Source organism: Python bivittatus, unplaced genomic scaffold (genome assembly GCF_059951505.1).
Source record: "Python bivittatus isolate LINGU-HERP-01145 unplaced genomic scaffold, Pbiv_v1 ctg000700_np1212, whole genome shotgun sequence".
NCBI classification, from domain to species: domain Eukaryota; kingdom Metazoa; phylum Chordata; class Lepidosauria; order Squamata; family Pythonidae; genus Python; species Python bivittatus.
Window position 1 is genome coordinate 59,380,556 of NW_028277098.1, and position 16,755 is coordinate 59,397,310.

The window sequence follows — 16,755 nt, forward strand, 5'->3', positions numbered from 1 at the left end:
ATCGGGTGACGAACACGACCCGCAGCCATCTTCCCTGCTCTGACACGTGGTCGTGGCTTCCTCTAGGTGAGATCGCGGTCGCAGACAGACACTTGTTGTGAAGCTTTTTGGTGTCACCTCAAGCAAGGTTAGTGTTCTCTCTCTTCTTACTGTACTGTACTGTACTGTACTTTGTTTCATATTTTTGTGGTTAAAAAAAAAATACATATGGTTCAGAACAGATTACTCTGATTTACATTGAACCTTATGGGAAAATTTGATTCGGCTAACGACCAGAATCGTGGAATGAATTAAGTTCGTGAACCAAGGTACCACTATAATTCATGGAAAAATAGAGAATAATAGACAACTAATGTTCTCAAGTGGTATTTAAATAAAGGACATTGAGAGACAAGAAGATATAGGAAAGACACCACTCTTCCTGTCCGCTGCATCCAAAAAATACACAGTTTCGGTCGCCAGCTATCTTGACCACCTTGAAATCACCTGCCATTGGAGATCTCCTTAGCACGCTGCCACGCCCTCCCCTCTGCTGTCTTGGAGGGAAGGTATAAAAAAATTCCACTGGCCAATAGATTATGTCCATGTGGCTCAAGGGAGTTTGAAACTATAGAACATGTCCTCCTGCACTGTGCCTTTTACGAAGACCCCTGTGTCAAATTTATTATGTCATGGATCGCCAAACATCCTGGACGTACAGACCACGAGCACATGCAACTGTTGCTCATAGATGGACATCCTACAGTAACAGAGCAAGTAGCAAGATTCTGCGCAGCAGCAATGAAGATCCGCCTCACCAAGAGACCAAAAGCTGAGAAAGGCTATCCTCTGTAATGGCTTGTATACTTAGAAAACTTTTTATCATTTTGCCTATACTTATTTTTACATATAGCATAGTCATAATGAAGACTTTTAAGTTGTCTACTTTACATTTAATATATTTTTAATCCGTACATAGTTAGTACATAGTTAGTATAAACAACATAGGCTATATCCTAGACCTCACTCAATGAGCTGAACAGGTAATAAATGTATCCTAATATACATGCCTCCCACTACAAGTTGTTAACATTCCAAGTTTGACTATGCTTGTTTTATAAACTTATGCTTTGTACTGGTCTATGACTGTAATAAAGAATGATTGATTGATTGATTGATTGATTGATTGATTGATGTGGTATTTAATATTTATTGGACTCATAATTATACATATTATGAGAGGAAAAAAATGATTTATTAATACTTAAGGCCTTTGTTGATTGTAACATACAAGTAAAACAAGCTTATAGAGCAATAAAGTAAATAAAATTACAGAGCAATAAATAAAATTGCTATGTGCACTAAAGTTTTCAGTCATGGACAGGAAGCTGGAAAATAGACTGCTGATAGAAGGAGTGTGACAGGAGCATTGGAACAGGAAAGTATGGTAAAATTAGCACCAAGGACGTTATGAATCAGTTGCTAATCCTGGGAGTCATGTCTGTGGTCTGCGGTTTTTGAGGATAAAAAGGATTGCAAAGAGCGGGTCGGGGCCACATGGCTGTCTCACCTGACCGGTTGCTCGTGCTGGTCCTCATTGCAATGTGAATCTAAGTAAGTCCCTTGTATGCTATTGGTTGAATTTTACTTGCTTATTGAACTAACATTTAATAAAGCTTTTAGAACTTTGAAGTGACTTATGTTCTGGTGTGTCTGTCTCCCGTGTTTAACAAGGTTTTTTCCCCTGACAATATTGTCACATTGTATAGAAATAATTTGTTTAACATCAAGTATTATAACTTATACATTGTAATCAATTAAAAGAACTCTAAAAAGCCTCCAGTAAATTCTTTTCAAAAGAAAACCAAGCCTAGACCAGCACTGTGTCCCTGGCAGTTCTTACAACTTGAAGATGTGGAATAAGTGTAACAATATGTTAAACTTCTTTCACTAACTGAAAATGCTTAAAAAGAACATTGAGTGTGAATTTATGGATGAAAAGGGCTAACTCCAAATACAACCACTCTTTTTTTGGTTTCCTATACTTCCCCAGTTGGGTTCCCCATTTCTGTCTATACTTCAAAGCAGTACTGCTCAAGTTTTGTTACAAATTCTTAACCTTAAGACTTGAAAACTTATGAAATCTTAGAAAAAAAGACAGAAGAATTGTCACCCAACCATCTTGAAATATATATACTGATAAGGAATACATATATAAGAAAAGTTTGGCTGGTTAGAATTTATTTCTGTGTAGCAATGGATCTTAAGTGAACAAACTGTATATAAAGTGGCTGAGGTTGTACGTAAATATTGAAAAACATACAATTTGCTGTACACATTTAATCAGAAATATTTTGTTAGAGTCCAAACAATCAGCTCATTAATCCAGACAGGAAATTAGTATTTGGTACCATCACTTTAGGCTGATGGTGCAAAACCAACCCTGTTGTTTCCCATGTCAAAAATAGAGTAATACTCTTTAAGGAAGACATCGCCCAAGATCCACAGAGGCTGCCCATTTGGGGAAGACACATATGTTGCCTCGATTGCAAGTGCACAGTAGCCATTGTCCTGTAAAAGACGGAGAAACAAATTGCTTCAGATTGTGCCCCTACTTCAGACAACAAAGAACATCGATCATATTTTAAGGAAAACTGGATTTCAATGGTGATTAGATTACATGAAGTAAAAACAATTGCTCACTCGAGTTCTCATCACCATTATGTAATTGTGTAAGAGTATAGTTTTCTATGGCTTGCTTGCAAGGACATGCTATTGGTATGAAATCCATCTTATATGAGCTTCAATATGTGGCTGATTCTTCAAGTGTCTTCTGCAAGTATTTTGACTGAATTACAGAAGATGGATTACAGATCTGATCGCTCAAATTGAGGGACATATGTTCTGTATGTCTCTTAAATGGAAACCTATTGTATATATAGAATAGTATGAGCCTAATGCTATTTCCACAGTCTCAAGATGTCATCATTGAGATATGGAAAATCAATTTATCTTAAAACGAATTGGTTTCAAATACACTGGAGAATTTCGAGAAGTGGTAGAGTATACTTACATTGGAGACATAAGCAGAAGGAGGTAGTGGGAACTGAGATCCATTAATGTAAAAGATAATGGTAGGCATATTCTGGATATTGTTGCAGTCCACCGCATACTGTGAAAGAACAAATATAAGGGAAGGTTAAATTGAGAGTACGAGAAAGGTTGGTCAGGTTATAGCATCAGCTGAAAACAGATTAACAAACCACATTCGGTATGACTGTACTACTGAATATCTTTCGCAATCCCTTCATCTTCACAGGTAGAAAGACCAAATAAACCCTTATCTCTTTCCTTCAGTCAGTCAAATTTGCCTTTACACTGTGCAAAATTTCTTTGGGTCAATGAAATGATATTCAGATGATTTATGGCCACTACGGGTGACAGAAAAAAATAATTTCTTTTGCATTTGTGTAGACTCAAATTTCGTACTTCTGATCTTACTTACAAACGACCAGCAAAACTACTCTTTTTTAGAATTTTCAAACTTGCATACTTTTTGCATTGGTGTATAGCTCAGCAATGTGGAAATGTCTGCACAAAAAGGTACATTGTAAGGAATAGCATGCAAAAAAAACCCTGTTTTAAATGTATTGAAGTCCATAGAAAATTCTGTTATGTTGGAGAAAATACCACAAAATGCATATGAATTCTCATGTGGATTAAAAACCAAAAACAACTTCACATCCTATTCTGGAAATGGGCCAAAACAAGCAAAAGGACAAGAAAATGAGAAACTGTGAAATCAAAATGACAGATTCTCTATCCGTACTGGTATCAGTCCCCTGAACAATCACAAAATGTGTTCATGATTCTTTCCTCCACTTACTGAATCTTCATAAGGAGCTTTCACAGCCTGAAGGAAATTTCTTAAATACTGTTGTGGGATGGTTAGCAAAAATGTTCCAGTGTCCACAATGCCCTGGCAGCCTTCACTGCACCAGCCAGTAGCCTGGTTGCCAATAGCAAACCTATAGAAACAAGAAGAACACAGAATACTACTAAAACAATCACCAACAAATAAACCAAGCAAACAAAATACATGCCTAAGGATTCTTAATCTAGATCAGAATTCTGGGACTTGAAGTCCACATGTCTGAAAGCTGCCAAGGCTGAGAATCACTGATCTAGATAATCAGCCTTCACTAGCTTAGTGTCCTGCGAAGGCCATCCTGGCTCAGGACTGTTGACAAATGTGGAAGGCATCAGTCTGAGGAAGGCTGATCAAGATGGTTACATATACCTGTGCGTGAATGGGACACTTAAACGCAGAGACCTTGCTTGATTGCAGATTAGCTATAAATATTGATACCATAGTTATGACCATCGATAAATATTGATGAATATTATACAAACATCATGTCCACCAACAATTGTATTCTACACAAGCAAAAAGGCATGAATATTGCAACTGCTCCTTGGAAAGATCTCTGCTAGAAATTTTGGAAGCTAGCTACCAGCAAACGAAAAAAAATACAAAGGAAAATGGATGAGCTTCAAATATTAGACAGCTTCATATGCTTGTGAATGTCTCTTCCATGTAGACTTCATACTCTACAGTATATTAAGATATTTAACATATTTGTTTGGTGGCGCATTTTGCTAACTTCAGCCTTTTCCATGATGAAGACTTTTTAAATAAGGCATTTAAAAATATTTTAGGGCTCTTAGAAGTAAAATGTTACTATAATACTACTCTTTTTATTACCAGGTTTATTATGACAATTTGATATGTCTATTGTTACAATTATTGTTGCTGCTGACTGCATCTTGCTTATTGTGCTGTTTTCTTTGCTGATTTTTATACTGGCTTGATATTTATAATGCATTTTTCAGTGATCTGGACTCCACCCAAGAATGACAGATACTAGGCAATCTAGAAGATGGATGGATGGATGGATGGATGGATGGATGGATGGATGGATGGATGGATGTGATATGGCCCATCTGCTTCCCAGGTTTGTGTCCTAGGCAGAAAAAGGGCTGTCTCCTTTTCCTTCCCACAAACCTATTTAGAAGTAGCAAACAAGTATTTTTATACATTTTAATGATGTATTTATTTGTTTTAATTGTTGTAAACTGCCCAGAGTCCCCCATTGGGGGAGATGGGTGGGGACAAGTCTGCTAAATAAATAAATAAATAAATAAATAAATAAATAAATAAATAAATAAATATAATCTAAATCAGCTCTGCCAAAATGCTAATACACCTAACAAACGGGAGAGAGGAAAATCTTCCATCATTTATAAAGGGATGAAGGAGCAGGAGCTTGTTCAAATAAAATCCAATCAGACATAAATCAGGAAGAAAGAACACCACTTACTCTTCAATATTGATCTCCCAGTAAGCCTCTTGAACCACGGGGGCCCAGGTAATTTCACCAGTGAACAGCTGAGTGTCAATGCCTCCCAATATCAGTTCTCCTCCGTACTGGACAGTTGGTTCGCTGATAGGAAAGGGAGGAAATGGACCAACAGACAGTATTAGCTATAGCTTTTCATCTGCTTGAGGTCTTTAGGTATACAATAAACATGCCTAGGATCCTTTTCACCAGAAAATGTGGTCAGAAAGTAAAAAACAGCATTTGGGTAAAATTAAAAGAGAACAATGAAGCAAACCGAGGACAGATTGCTGTGCATTAATTCTGAATATCCACACATCCCAGCCCACCCCCCACCCCCAACTACACATACTCTTTCTTATCCTGGCTTTTTGCCTCTCTTTCAATATAATTGATGGCTGAAATGTTGAACTTGATTATATTTCTGATGATGAGATTGAGCCATGAAATAAAAGTAGGAGTTGCTGTATCCCAGCTAATCCATTCTGGAAGAAAAGCATAATTACATTTATGCACTGTGGCACACATAAAGTTGGTTAATCTTACCGTGAGAAGTAAAAGCTGAAAAGGGGTTCAGAAATCTGCTTTTGGTGCATCATCTGGTACAAGAGTGTGTATGTCCCCATAGCATTTGGAGTAGGATTGGTCATGCCCAAAATCCCATCAAACATGGCATAGTACCAGGGATGGGTGGGTTCGTCCACACTCAAGCCAAACTCCTGGTTTTGAACGACAATATTCTGGACCTGAGAGAGAAGATTGAAAAATGAAACTGCATTTGATTTGCAGTTCATAGCATTGCAACCATTCTGCACTTTCGCTTGAAATTATCATGTCTTTATCATAAACATAAAGATACATGGTGAGCATAAACTCTTGTTCAAGTCAAGCTTGATTCCTGGTGACTTCCGTATCATTTTCTTGGAAATAGTATGGAAATGGCTTGCCCCTGCCTTTCAGGATATATATTTGTTCATCTTCCCAGTCTAGCCTATACTCCTGTGCTTTGCTGGGAGTCTCTCATCCATGTCCTATCCAAGCCCAAGCTTGCTTAGCTTTCAAACCCAAGCCACACAACTAGAATCCAACCATAAACAGTTCATGATATTCCTAAGCTGATACATTTCAAACTTCACACTTAAATGTAAGGGATAAATGGTTAGCTAAATAAATGTCTTTTATGGGCCACATTCTTCTGATGGGAATAGTTCCTTGCCAGAGGACAGCGGGTAAGGATTTTAGATCTTCTAGAATTTGGTGAATTACTATTCCCAGCACACTAAACCAGCAAGGGAAGTGGTGACTTGCTGAATGTTGTAGTTATCCATTTGTGGAGACACCATTGTCTTTGGCAAGAGATAAGAAAGACAAGATAGCAGTTGCATGTCACAAATACAAATGGGGCAGGGCTTGATCATACTAGTGCAGCTGTGTTATATTGCCTTTTTTTTTTATCCTCCTGCAGATATTGGTGAGAGCTACCCTGTCTGAGATGACATTGTGATCGAGATGTGATAGAATGTCACTTAAGGGCCATTGTCCCAAATGCATTCTATCACCTTTAGCAAATATGCCAGCTATTCCCAGCAATGGAAGCAGATGCCTGATTGCCATGATTCACGCTTACAAGACTTCAGGATGATATTATTGTATCTTATTGACGTTATAACATTTCTATAGCTCAAATAGTACAGCTGGTGAGCACCGAAGGACCAAACCTTTTGTAATAGCACCCGCTCACTGGGAATTTAGCTAGTTCCTTCCTTGCTCTTTAGAGAAAGTAGTGAAGGTTTATCTGATGTTAGATAATCATCTTATTTTGATCAGGATGCAGCTTCTATGGCTTTTATTATGATGCCAGTTTACTTTCATTATGTTTATTGTCTTTAGATTTATGTTTATTTTAATGCTTATTTTATGCATTGGTCCCCTAAAACAGTTATAAATGTAAATATGAATATAAATAAATAACAACAACTAATTCTAATTAATTAATCAGTATAACACAGTTAAGGATCAGTGACTAACAACTTGGTTAAAATCCACTCACCCGAACAGTATCAAAGCCTACCCTTATACTCAAGTCACCAGACCCATAGGGCAGGACAAAGGTTTCGTTACCAGTGGTGTAATATGTAGATGACAGCTTTGGGTTGAACACCCTGTGGTTTTCTACGACAAAGCAAGGAGAAAAAAAGAGAAAGTAGAAGCTTTTCTCTATATGGCAGTGAAAGTTCCTTTCCTCCATCCTTAGATCACAACAGATCTTTACTTCCCCACCGGCCCACACTTTTTCATTGTCTCATGTTGAAGGAAAAGTCCACATCAATCTCTTAATTGTTCACACTAAAATGGCAAAGGGATAGAAGGAGTTTGAAAGAGGCATTTCTCAAAAAGGCATGCATAAGAAACATTCTTATTAGTACAGGTCAAGATGTCCTCTTCAGTGGACCCAAATCAAATCAAATCAAATCAAATCTATGGACAATATGGCAACCTTCAGCATTTTAAAAATGCCTGAAATCCTGCCCACCCCCCCACCCCCCAGGGTATTAGGAAGTGCACTTCCAATGAGAAAACAATTATGTGTACAGCTGATCCTGACTCTGATCATTTTGGGCCAGTAACACACTTAGAATTTTGAAGCATTTATGGGTGCTCTCATAAACTGATTGCCATTATTGGCCTGGCAAATGAAGTGTATGTTTACCAGTTGGCAAATCCAGTACTGGGCTGCAGCCACCATCTATTTTCAATTTTGTAAAAAATAAGGGTGCAGATAAGAACACAATGAGGTGAAATGGTTCAGTTCCTACCTTTACCCCCTCAAAGCACCTAAATGATGAAAAAAAGGGCCGAAATGTTTCAGCTCTGCTCCCTTCAATGATTCACTCACTGACTGGAAGGCTAAGCTATGGTCCCCAACCCAGAAAAGGTTCCTTACCGATAAACAAGATATGAATGGTTTAAAATAAGGGGAATATATTTAGTCTTAACAAAAAGAAATATTTTCCCTAGAAGCAGACATTCAAAACATTCAGCAAGGGAGTGGACTACTCACCACAGGCCTTTGTTGTACAATACACGGAAGGCACCCACAGAACACCAGAGCCAGTGTCCAAAGCAACAAGAAAATCCTGTGGTGGAGTCCCAATGCTGATTTCTCCAAAGTAGAAAGACTGCCAAATGAAAAGCTTTATGAGACAGATTGCGCAATAACTTTCGAATAATTTGATCATTTGTTTGCCTCTCCCTGACAGCATCTGCCCGTCCTACCAGATCAGATAGAATAGGCACACTCCAGGTCCCTTCCCTGAAATGTTGCCATCTAGTGGGACCTCAGAAGTGTCCCTTCTCCGTGGTTGCCCTACCTTCTGGAACACCTCCCTGCCCAGTTATGTGGCAGACCCCCACCCTTTTAGCCTTCTGTAAGACCTGGTGGATGTCTGGAGTTGCTGAGTTGTTGAGGTGGCAAACATGGTTTTGGTTTTACGGGTTTCTTTTATGGATTTATGCCCCTGTGGTTTTATTGTTACTGTGAGCCGCCCAGAGTTGTGCTTACGATAGGCAGCCATACAAATCTTATAAATAAATACACAAACAAACAAACAAATAAAAATATCCTGATTGTCTGGTGCTGAGGATTTCAGATGAACTTTTTAAATCATGAAGAATGTGTTCTTTCCTGAGCTCAGGCATCAGCAGACAATGGACAGTTGCTCACAGGAGAATAGAAAGATGGAGAAATTAAGTGATATCTCAATAAACATGAATAAAACTATATTGATTGGTTCCGAGAAGAGCTATCATAATGTACTAATAATATAGAAAGAAAGTTTAATGCCAGAGCTACAAAATTAGAGAAAGGAGCAGGAGAGGAAGATACAGATTTCTCTGGTTTAAATACTCACATCCAAGTAATTGGTCATTGGTTCGTACGCCACACCAAATTTGTTGAACTGATATTTTAATCCAGGGTCAATATAATTTTTTTTCAGAAATTCTTCCAGCACCCCATGCTCTCTCATATTTTCACGAGTGGATTTTCCTTTCTTCAGAATGATTCTACATGCCAAGAAAGATAGCCAGAGTATGCTTCACTATCACAACTATCCCCGTAATTTTAATATTTTTCTTACTGAAAACTGTAATATCCCATTAAACAAGTCCTATAGAAACAAGAAATTAAGTGAAGAAGCAGGCATACAAAGCTTGCCATGGAATGATAAAAACATGATTTTGCAATCACTTTTGGCTAAAAGTATGTGGTCTGGATTAAGTGCTTCAATGCTCTTTTCATTTAATGCATGCCCTTAGCTGGGATACTCACCTATGTAAGCCCTCTGACAGGTGGACGCAAACGAATGCAAGGATCAACCACCTCATGATGCTCCGTGTGTTGGGGAATGATCTCAGCGAATCCCAGAATTTTGCTGACAATTAGGCTGCTGTGACTCCACTTTTATACTCAAGGCAACTGTTCTCTGCCATCTAATCTCTTTGCTCTTGCTCTCCTTCTCCGTTTTTTAATCTTGTTATACAAAGTCAATACCAACATATTTTGTTTTCTTATGGATGATAGGAATTAACTTTCCATTGTGTGAAATAGTTTCAACTGAATTTTTGTCCTTGATTTTGTATAAAAGAGTGATAGAATTTGGCTTCACAAAGCATTAATGGTAGCAAAGATAGTGTATGATAATATATCAATATGGAAAACCATAATCAGTTTCCTTGGAAGCTGCTCTTGTTCTCTGAAGAACTAATGGAAAATGAATGAGTAATCATAGTTGCAGTAAGTATCTATGCAAGGTTGGACAAGTTAATTTTGGTTGAATTACGTCTCAGAATTCTCAGTTTATGCTTGCTAAAATGTGTGTTGAAACATGGCCTTAGCAAAATTGCATGGTTAGAGTTAGGGTTAGAGTTAGAGTTAGAGTTAGGGTTAGGGGTAGGGGTAGGGGTAGGGCCCCCATGAAATTTGATATTCCAGAGCGTATTCTGTGAGAAACATAGGCTGAACTACTATTCCAGATGTCCACATTTTTATTAATCATAGATCAGTATTCTTCAGCATGTATCAATCGGAGACATCAAGAATAGAAGAATTGTGGCTTTGATGATAGTATATTATTTAATTCAACTGGTTCATATAGTGATTACTAAGCTGCGGTCCCTTTCTTCTGCCTTTCGTCCCAGGTGTGAATACACACACACAGAGGAAGTAATAAGCTTGGTGCTGGCTTTGGCTCTCTCTATGCTGTATTTCCTGGAAATAAACCTCATTTCTGTTGTGGTTGTAAAACCTATTTCACTAAGGTTTACGTCAGATTCCTACTCTCAGGATTGGTCATTCGCACACACTGAATGATTCTACCCCTGAAAGAGTCTTAACAGTGGTATCTTTCTGGGAACAGAAGGCATCGCTTTGCTGTGGATCATTCCTGTTTCTCAGGCAGATTTCAGATGGTGCTGCTTGGAAGGAGTTGCTCTTCAAAATGCGGCCTATCATAGGATGTCCCATAGAGTGAAGAAGCAGGGGCAAAGAGAAAGGGTTAATGAGTGTTGGGTAATAAGATTAAGAGAAGACAAGAAATATAAATATCAACCTTTCTATCTATTTCAAAATATACAAAAGAGAAAAATTAGGCATAAAATATATCTTGAACAATACATAAGAGTAACAACAAACAAACAAATAAATAATATAATACAAATATACCGAGACAGCAGGGAATTAAGCAATGCGCCTAAAGGGAAAAAGCAGAAAAGCAGAACAAGTAAGAAGAAGAATACTTCTCTTATACAGAGTTCGCCACCTGATCCAATTATGTTCATAGCCAAAAAGCCATCTCTTGTGAACTCTATAGTTAATTCTGTTGAAGCTGTAGATCTTGCAAATATCCAACAATGAGGACTTCTACCAATCAGTTTCATTGTATGATTTCCATTTCGGATATTCTGGGGAAATTATTCTCACACCATTCTTAATATACATGGCCTCGCTGTCAATTCTGTAATAGCTGTTGTACAAAAAGATCTACTGGGAAAATAATTCAATGCAAGTCAAGGATATCCAGGAACATATCATTTTTTAAAAGAACATACTGTGTTATGAAAATTGAAGTCATCTTTGATATCCTCTACACTCAATCTGTCAATGTGAATATCACATGATATCATAAACAGGAACAATAGTTCAATTTGGAGTGTAATGGAAAAAGATGGCCCCAGGCTGGACAGTCCTGTAAAATCTGAACTTTAGGCAGACAGTAACCTGTAGGTAACCTGTAGATTTTAAATTTTCCATTGTTTTAGGATTTCTCTTTAATTGAATTCCTTTCTTGACAATTTCAGTAGGAATTAGGATCAGTTAGCTTTGCTGTTTTAATAAGAGTACATTGGTTGTTTTTCATTGGGTTATTATGCTTATGTAATTTGGTTGGGTAAGGATACAATTACTAATTCTCTTTGATATTCTGGTGTTTAAATTCTCTTTTGAATAGGTTGTTTATGTACCATGTTCAGAGGTGTGCTGGAAATAAATCATCATCACCAAGGGAAATCCTTCAAGTTCCATTAAGCTGACTTCTAATATATAATAAAAGACCACGAAGAAGATATCATGAAAAGAAGAAGAATATTTAAAGTATATGTTATTAAAGCTTTCTTCAAAAACTAGACAAACATCACTGCTGTATTGAAATTAGAAAAGGAGTTCCAGTGACATCGATTTCTGAATGCACGCAATGTGCATTCAATTCATTCTTCTGAAAACTAGCAGCCAGTGGCTGATTAGGAAGGATGAGAGCTGTTGTTTAACACATCTGGGCATTATCAGCTTAAGAAATCTCAACTAGTGAATGAGATGTTAAATTACCCCCTATCTTTGTGGAGTTCAGCCACTAATGCTCATTTAACAAGTTCATTTATTTCCTAAATCACACACACACAAATTAAGTTATGAATTTGTATTGTTTTAACATTCACATGCAAGTAATTTGTTTTTAGTTAATAAGAAATGCCACCTCAGATTCAGTGGTATTTCAAAACAGGATGAATTACTTATTTCTTCAGGAATTACTCGAGTATGCTTTTCCTCTTCACATTTTCTTGAATGGGTTCTCCTTCCTTCCTCCTTTCTACACAAGACCAAAAGAGCTCAGGGAAAGCAAAAGTATATTTGGTTCTCCATATATCTCTTATGTCCCTTTTGATTATCCACCTTTCACTGGGATTGGAAATCATTAATCTATATCAGTGTTTCTCATCCTTGGCCACTTGAAGATGTGTGGACTTCAGCTCCCACAATTCCCCAGGTTTAACCATATGATATCTCCATTTAGCTGATGATGATAATTCCATTTTACTTAGGATTATAATTGGCTGGGGTAGTTCATTCTCTTTGACATCATAAACCAGTACCAGGATCAACCACTTCACCATGATCAGCACCTAGCACAGAAGGATCTAATACAAAAATCACAAAGCTTAATAGATGTGGCTGTGTGACCTTTCCTTTATTCTCAGGGTGGCTGTCCTTGCCAGGTTATCTGTTTACTCTTGGTTTTCCATATCATTACTATACACCCATTATCTACAATTACTTTTTCTACAGAAGATAAGGTGTTCAACTGCATTGTTTAAAATGTAATTAAAACCAGTTTGTGCCTTTAATTTTCAATAGACTGAGTGATAAAAGTTGGCTTTGGAGAAGTTTACTACTAAGAAAAAAATTAGTTTATTGATATAAACTGAATTAAAATTAAAATAAACATTGCTGGAATGAATACATTATGTTTGATGAATAACATAATGGGTATATTCATTCTCAAGGATCCTAAGATTGAAATGTATTTTTCTATTTACCAAATCTAAACCTATCATAGAACTCATTAATAAGCATTTTGTTATTGGAAGCTCCTAGATCTAGGGCAGGGGTTCTCAAACTATGGCCCGCGGGCCGGATACGGCCTGCCAAGGTCATTTATCCAGCCCGCGCACCTGATTGGCCGCTGCTGCTGTCTGTCACAAGCAGAAGTGTCAGGGCTGTGCAGGGGGCTGCAGGAGACGCATGAGGAGGGAGATTGCAGAGCCCGACTATTCTACATGACAGGTATGCCGGGTCCAGTGGCTCTCCTCTCCTCGTACTCTGCGGGAGGGATCCTCCGTGCAGGTGATCGGTGTGTCGTTCTCCAAGCTGCTTGTGTCATTCTTTCTCCCAATTGCCCACCCTGTTCTTGCATTCCCTCGGAAACCATCTGGTCTTCCCCAGGTCTCATGAGTACAGGCGCCCTATTTCGAGAACAGCAGGAGCCCCGTTCTCATGGTGCTTGGGGTTTGCATTTTATGTTCCTTCCTGTTTTACCCACACAATGGATTTCTTTGGGAATGTCATTAAAATATTCCCAATAGCCTGCTGCCATGACTCGGTTTTAGTCAATGGAAGGCACTATCAGTGCCTGAAACTTATTTCCAAGATTAAATTCCAGTTTTACAGGGACAGTCCTGATTTTGGGGAAGGCATCCTCAAACTAATGGGAGGGCTCATTAGTAGGCTCATTAGTAGGTAAGGTAGAGCAGGCAGAACAGTATGGGAACAAGTAGCCAAAGAAATGATGTCTTTCCATTACTCATCAAGTCTCGGGGTACCTTATGGTGGAAGGGAACATGGAAATGAAGCTATTCCATTATCCATTTTACTGGCTGATTGATTAGTACTAGTCTGCAGAAATCCAGAATAAGAAGCAAAGTTAGTGTTTCCTGTATCTCTTTGTTGACAACTAATGGATTTTTGCGGATCAGGTCTGATAGCCTTATGATGGAGAGAGTGGTCAATTGATTCTTAGTCATTTATTAAATTAATTTGGCCTGGAAATAATTTTTCACAGAGTGTAAAAGCACAACAGGGAACAGGAATGTTTGGAACTACTTAAAGTTGCTTCATTCCAGGGAAGCTCTTCTAAACATCTTTGTGTCCTTTTTTTTCTGGTAATTTTTGCCTGTGACTTTGGGGAAATTGACCTGTAGATTTGTATACATGTATGCATTTTTTAATATTCGTATATCCAAGTTTTTATTTTTGGAAATCAGGTCAGCCTACTTCTTTGCAAATTATCAGGACCGCAGAAAGCATTGTACTCTGTTTCTGTTTCACTTTTTCTTCTCTTCTGTTCCTTGCATTTATATCCAAACTCCTCTTCCTTGCCCAGACCTGTTCCATCATCTCAAATTCTTTGTACAGGTAGTCATCACTTAACAATCATTCATTAAGTAGTTATGCTCAGTCCCCAAAGTTACAGCTGTTGCAGCACCCCTGCAGTCACATGATCAAAATTCGGGCACTTGGCAGCCCATCCACTCTTACAGCCACAGGGGCACCAACTCATATTTCCTCATACTCCGCGGGAGGGATCCTCTGTGCAGGGTGATCGATGGGGTCCAGGGCGCCCTATTACTTTCTTCATTTTGGCTGTGTGGTTGCCCCTCAAGTAGGAGAATGGCCACTGGCACTGACCAATAATGCGGGGGGCAGGGGGTGGGGGGATGGGATGGGGGGAGGATACATTTACTGACACTGACCACCAATGCAGGGTGGGGTTTATGTTGGTTAAAATTGTTCTTTATTTTAATTATTGTTTTGTTTTTTTCTTGGGGTTTTTTGTTCTACAAATAAAATATGTGCAGTGTGCATAAGAATACATTCATGTTTTTTTCAAACTATAGTCCGGCCCCCCAACATTCTGAGGGACTGTGAACTGGCCCCCTGTTTAAAAAGTTTGAGGACCCCTGATCTAGGGTTTGAATTGCAGCAGTTTCTTGAAACTGAGTTGTTTATCCCATTTTTCATGGGTTGCTCCAATGAGCTGATGAAGAGCTCATTGAATTGACTGAATAAAAGGAAACTCAATTTACAGTTTACTGGAAAAATAGGCAAATTGGTGACAAATCACAAAAGTTAACTGAAAATAGCCATCGAGTTAATAATGATTAAAGCATCAAAAATTAATAAATTAATTAACAAAATTAAGGAATTGCAATATAATTGAGTAAAATGATTAAATAATTGTAAATAGATAATTAAAAACTGATATATTCCATTAGATCTTCCAAATCCAAGAATTTTATTCTTTATTTGATAAACTTACAAAATAAATAAAGGTATCTTAAAAATGGTAAACAATCCTTTGGATTTAAAATTTTCATTCATTCAAACACCATAGTAAAAATGTATCATTTTGATTTAGCAACTCAAATATCTATTTTTTCCCCATTACTTTCCTGAATCATTAACTCAGGCTGCTTGCTTGCTTGTATTTATTTATTTATTTGAGTTGTATAGATGCCATTTCACAAATGTGTCTCTAGGCAGCTTACAATAAAATAAAAGAAAGAAAAATGATAAAATACATAATATAAAAATAAAAAGACATAGCAGCTGAGCATATCATTAAATGACCATCCACAAAGGCAAGAGAGGGTTCTATATGCTGTATTTTGTCAAAGGAGTGCTTCTGAAAATTATTTGGAATTTCTTGATATACATATTCCAGCATCCTTACTCTCTCTTGAACTGTTGTCCACATAATAAAGAGATAGGCAGCCTGAAGTCTCACGGCTACATGTCCCCTAAACTCTTTCTTTGCAGTTCCCAGTGTCCCCTCGAAAGCATGACATGAGATATTCTATGCAGCAAAAGGCTACAGAATATAAATTATTGGACAGTCTTGTGATTACTACTTTGAACTGTTCTCTGCTCTGCTTTTTATCTTCATTTCTCTCCTCTTCTTTCTCCCTCCCTTCTTGAGCCAATTGCCCCTCTTAAAGAATTACACCTTCTTCACAAAGGTATGTTTTACTTACAGTTCCAAAAATACCAGTGTTCACAAGAAATAAGAGAATAGACATTCTTATGTGTGAGCATACCATGACAGAGAAAGAAGGAACAGTAACAGAAGCAACAAAAAGGTTGACGTTACAGGAATTTTCCAGACCCTCACTACCACCAAGGGACTGCCTGAGTTACAGATATTAGCAAGGTACTATTTGCTGCAATTAACTCTTCTCTGTGCATTTTATGGTGATTTTGCCCAACAGCTACAGTTGAGAAATGGCAGCATGGATTCCTGGTGTTCTGGACAGGAAAGCACAAAACCTGTAATGTAACTCCCCAGATGTGCTTAACGGATTTTATATTTCAAAAACCACATATTACCCCCCACCCCATAAATCCAGATAAATCTGAAAATCCCAACTCTGCCCATGTAGAGGACACAGCTTTGTCTATTTTACATTATTACCCCATCCATTGTAGGCGTTGCTTCCCCAAAAAATGTTGGGTATGTCCCCTGGTCCCTGAATGTTTGCCTAACCTTGA

The 16,755-nt window shown here is 37.9% G+C and overlaps 1 protein-coding gene across 1 annotated transcript; it reads right to left on the reverse strand.

The window, feature by feature from the left end:
• Window positions 1–1,169: 1,169 nt before the first annotated feature.
• On the reverse strand, window positions 1,170–9,820 carry LOC103056477 (pepsin B). Its single transcript, XM_088153924.1, has 9 exons — window positions 9,709–9,820; window positions 9,290–9,443; window positions 8,440–8,557; window positions 7,429–7,550; window positions 5,925–6,124; window positions 5,361–5,483; window positions 3,866–4,007; window positions 3,053–3,151; window positions 1,170–2,550 (listed from the first exon to the last, which is right to left on the reverse strand). The coding sequence occupies exons 1-9, from the start codon at window positions 9,762–9,764 to the stop codon at window positions 2,398–2,400; spliced, it is 1,167 nt and encodes a 388-aa protein (XP_088010050.1). The 5' UTR covers window positions 9,765–9,820; the 3' UTR covers window positions 1,170–2,397.
• Window positions 9,821–16,755: the final 6,935 nt, after the last annotated feature.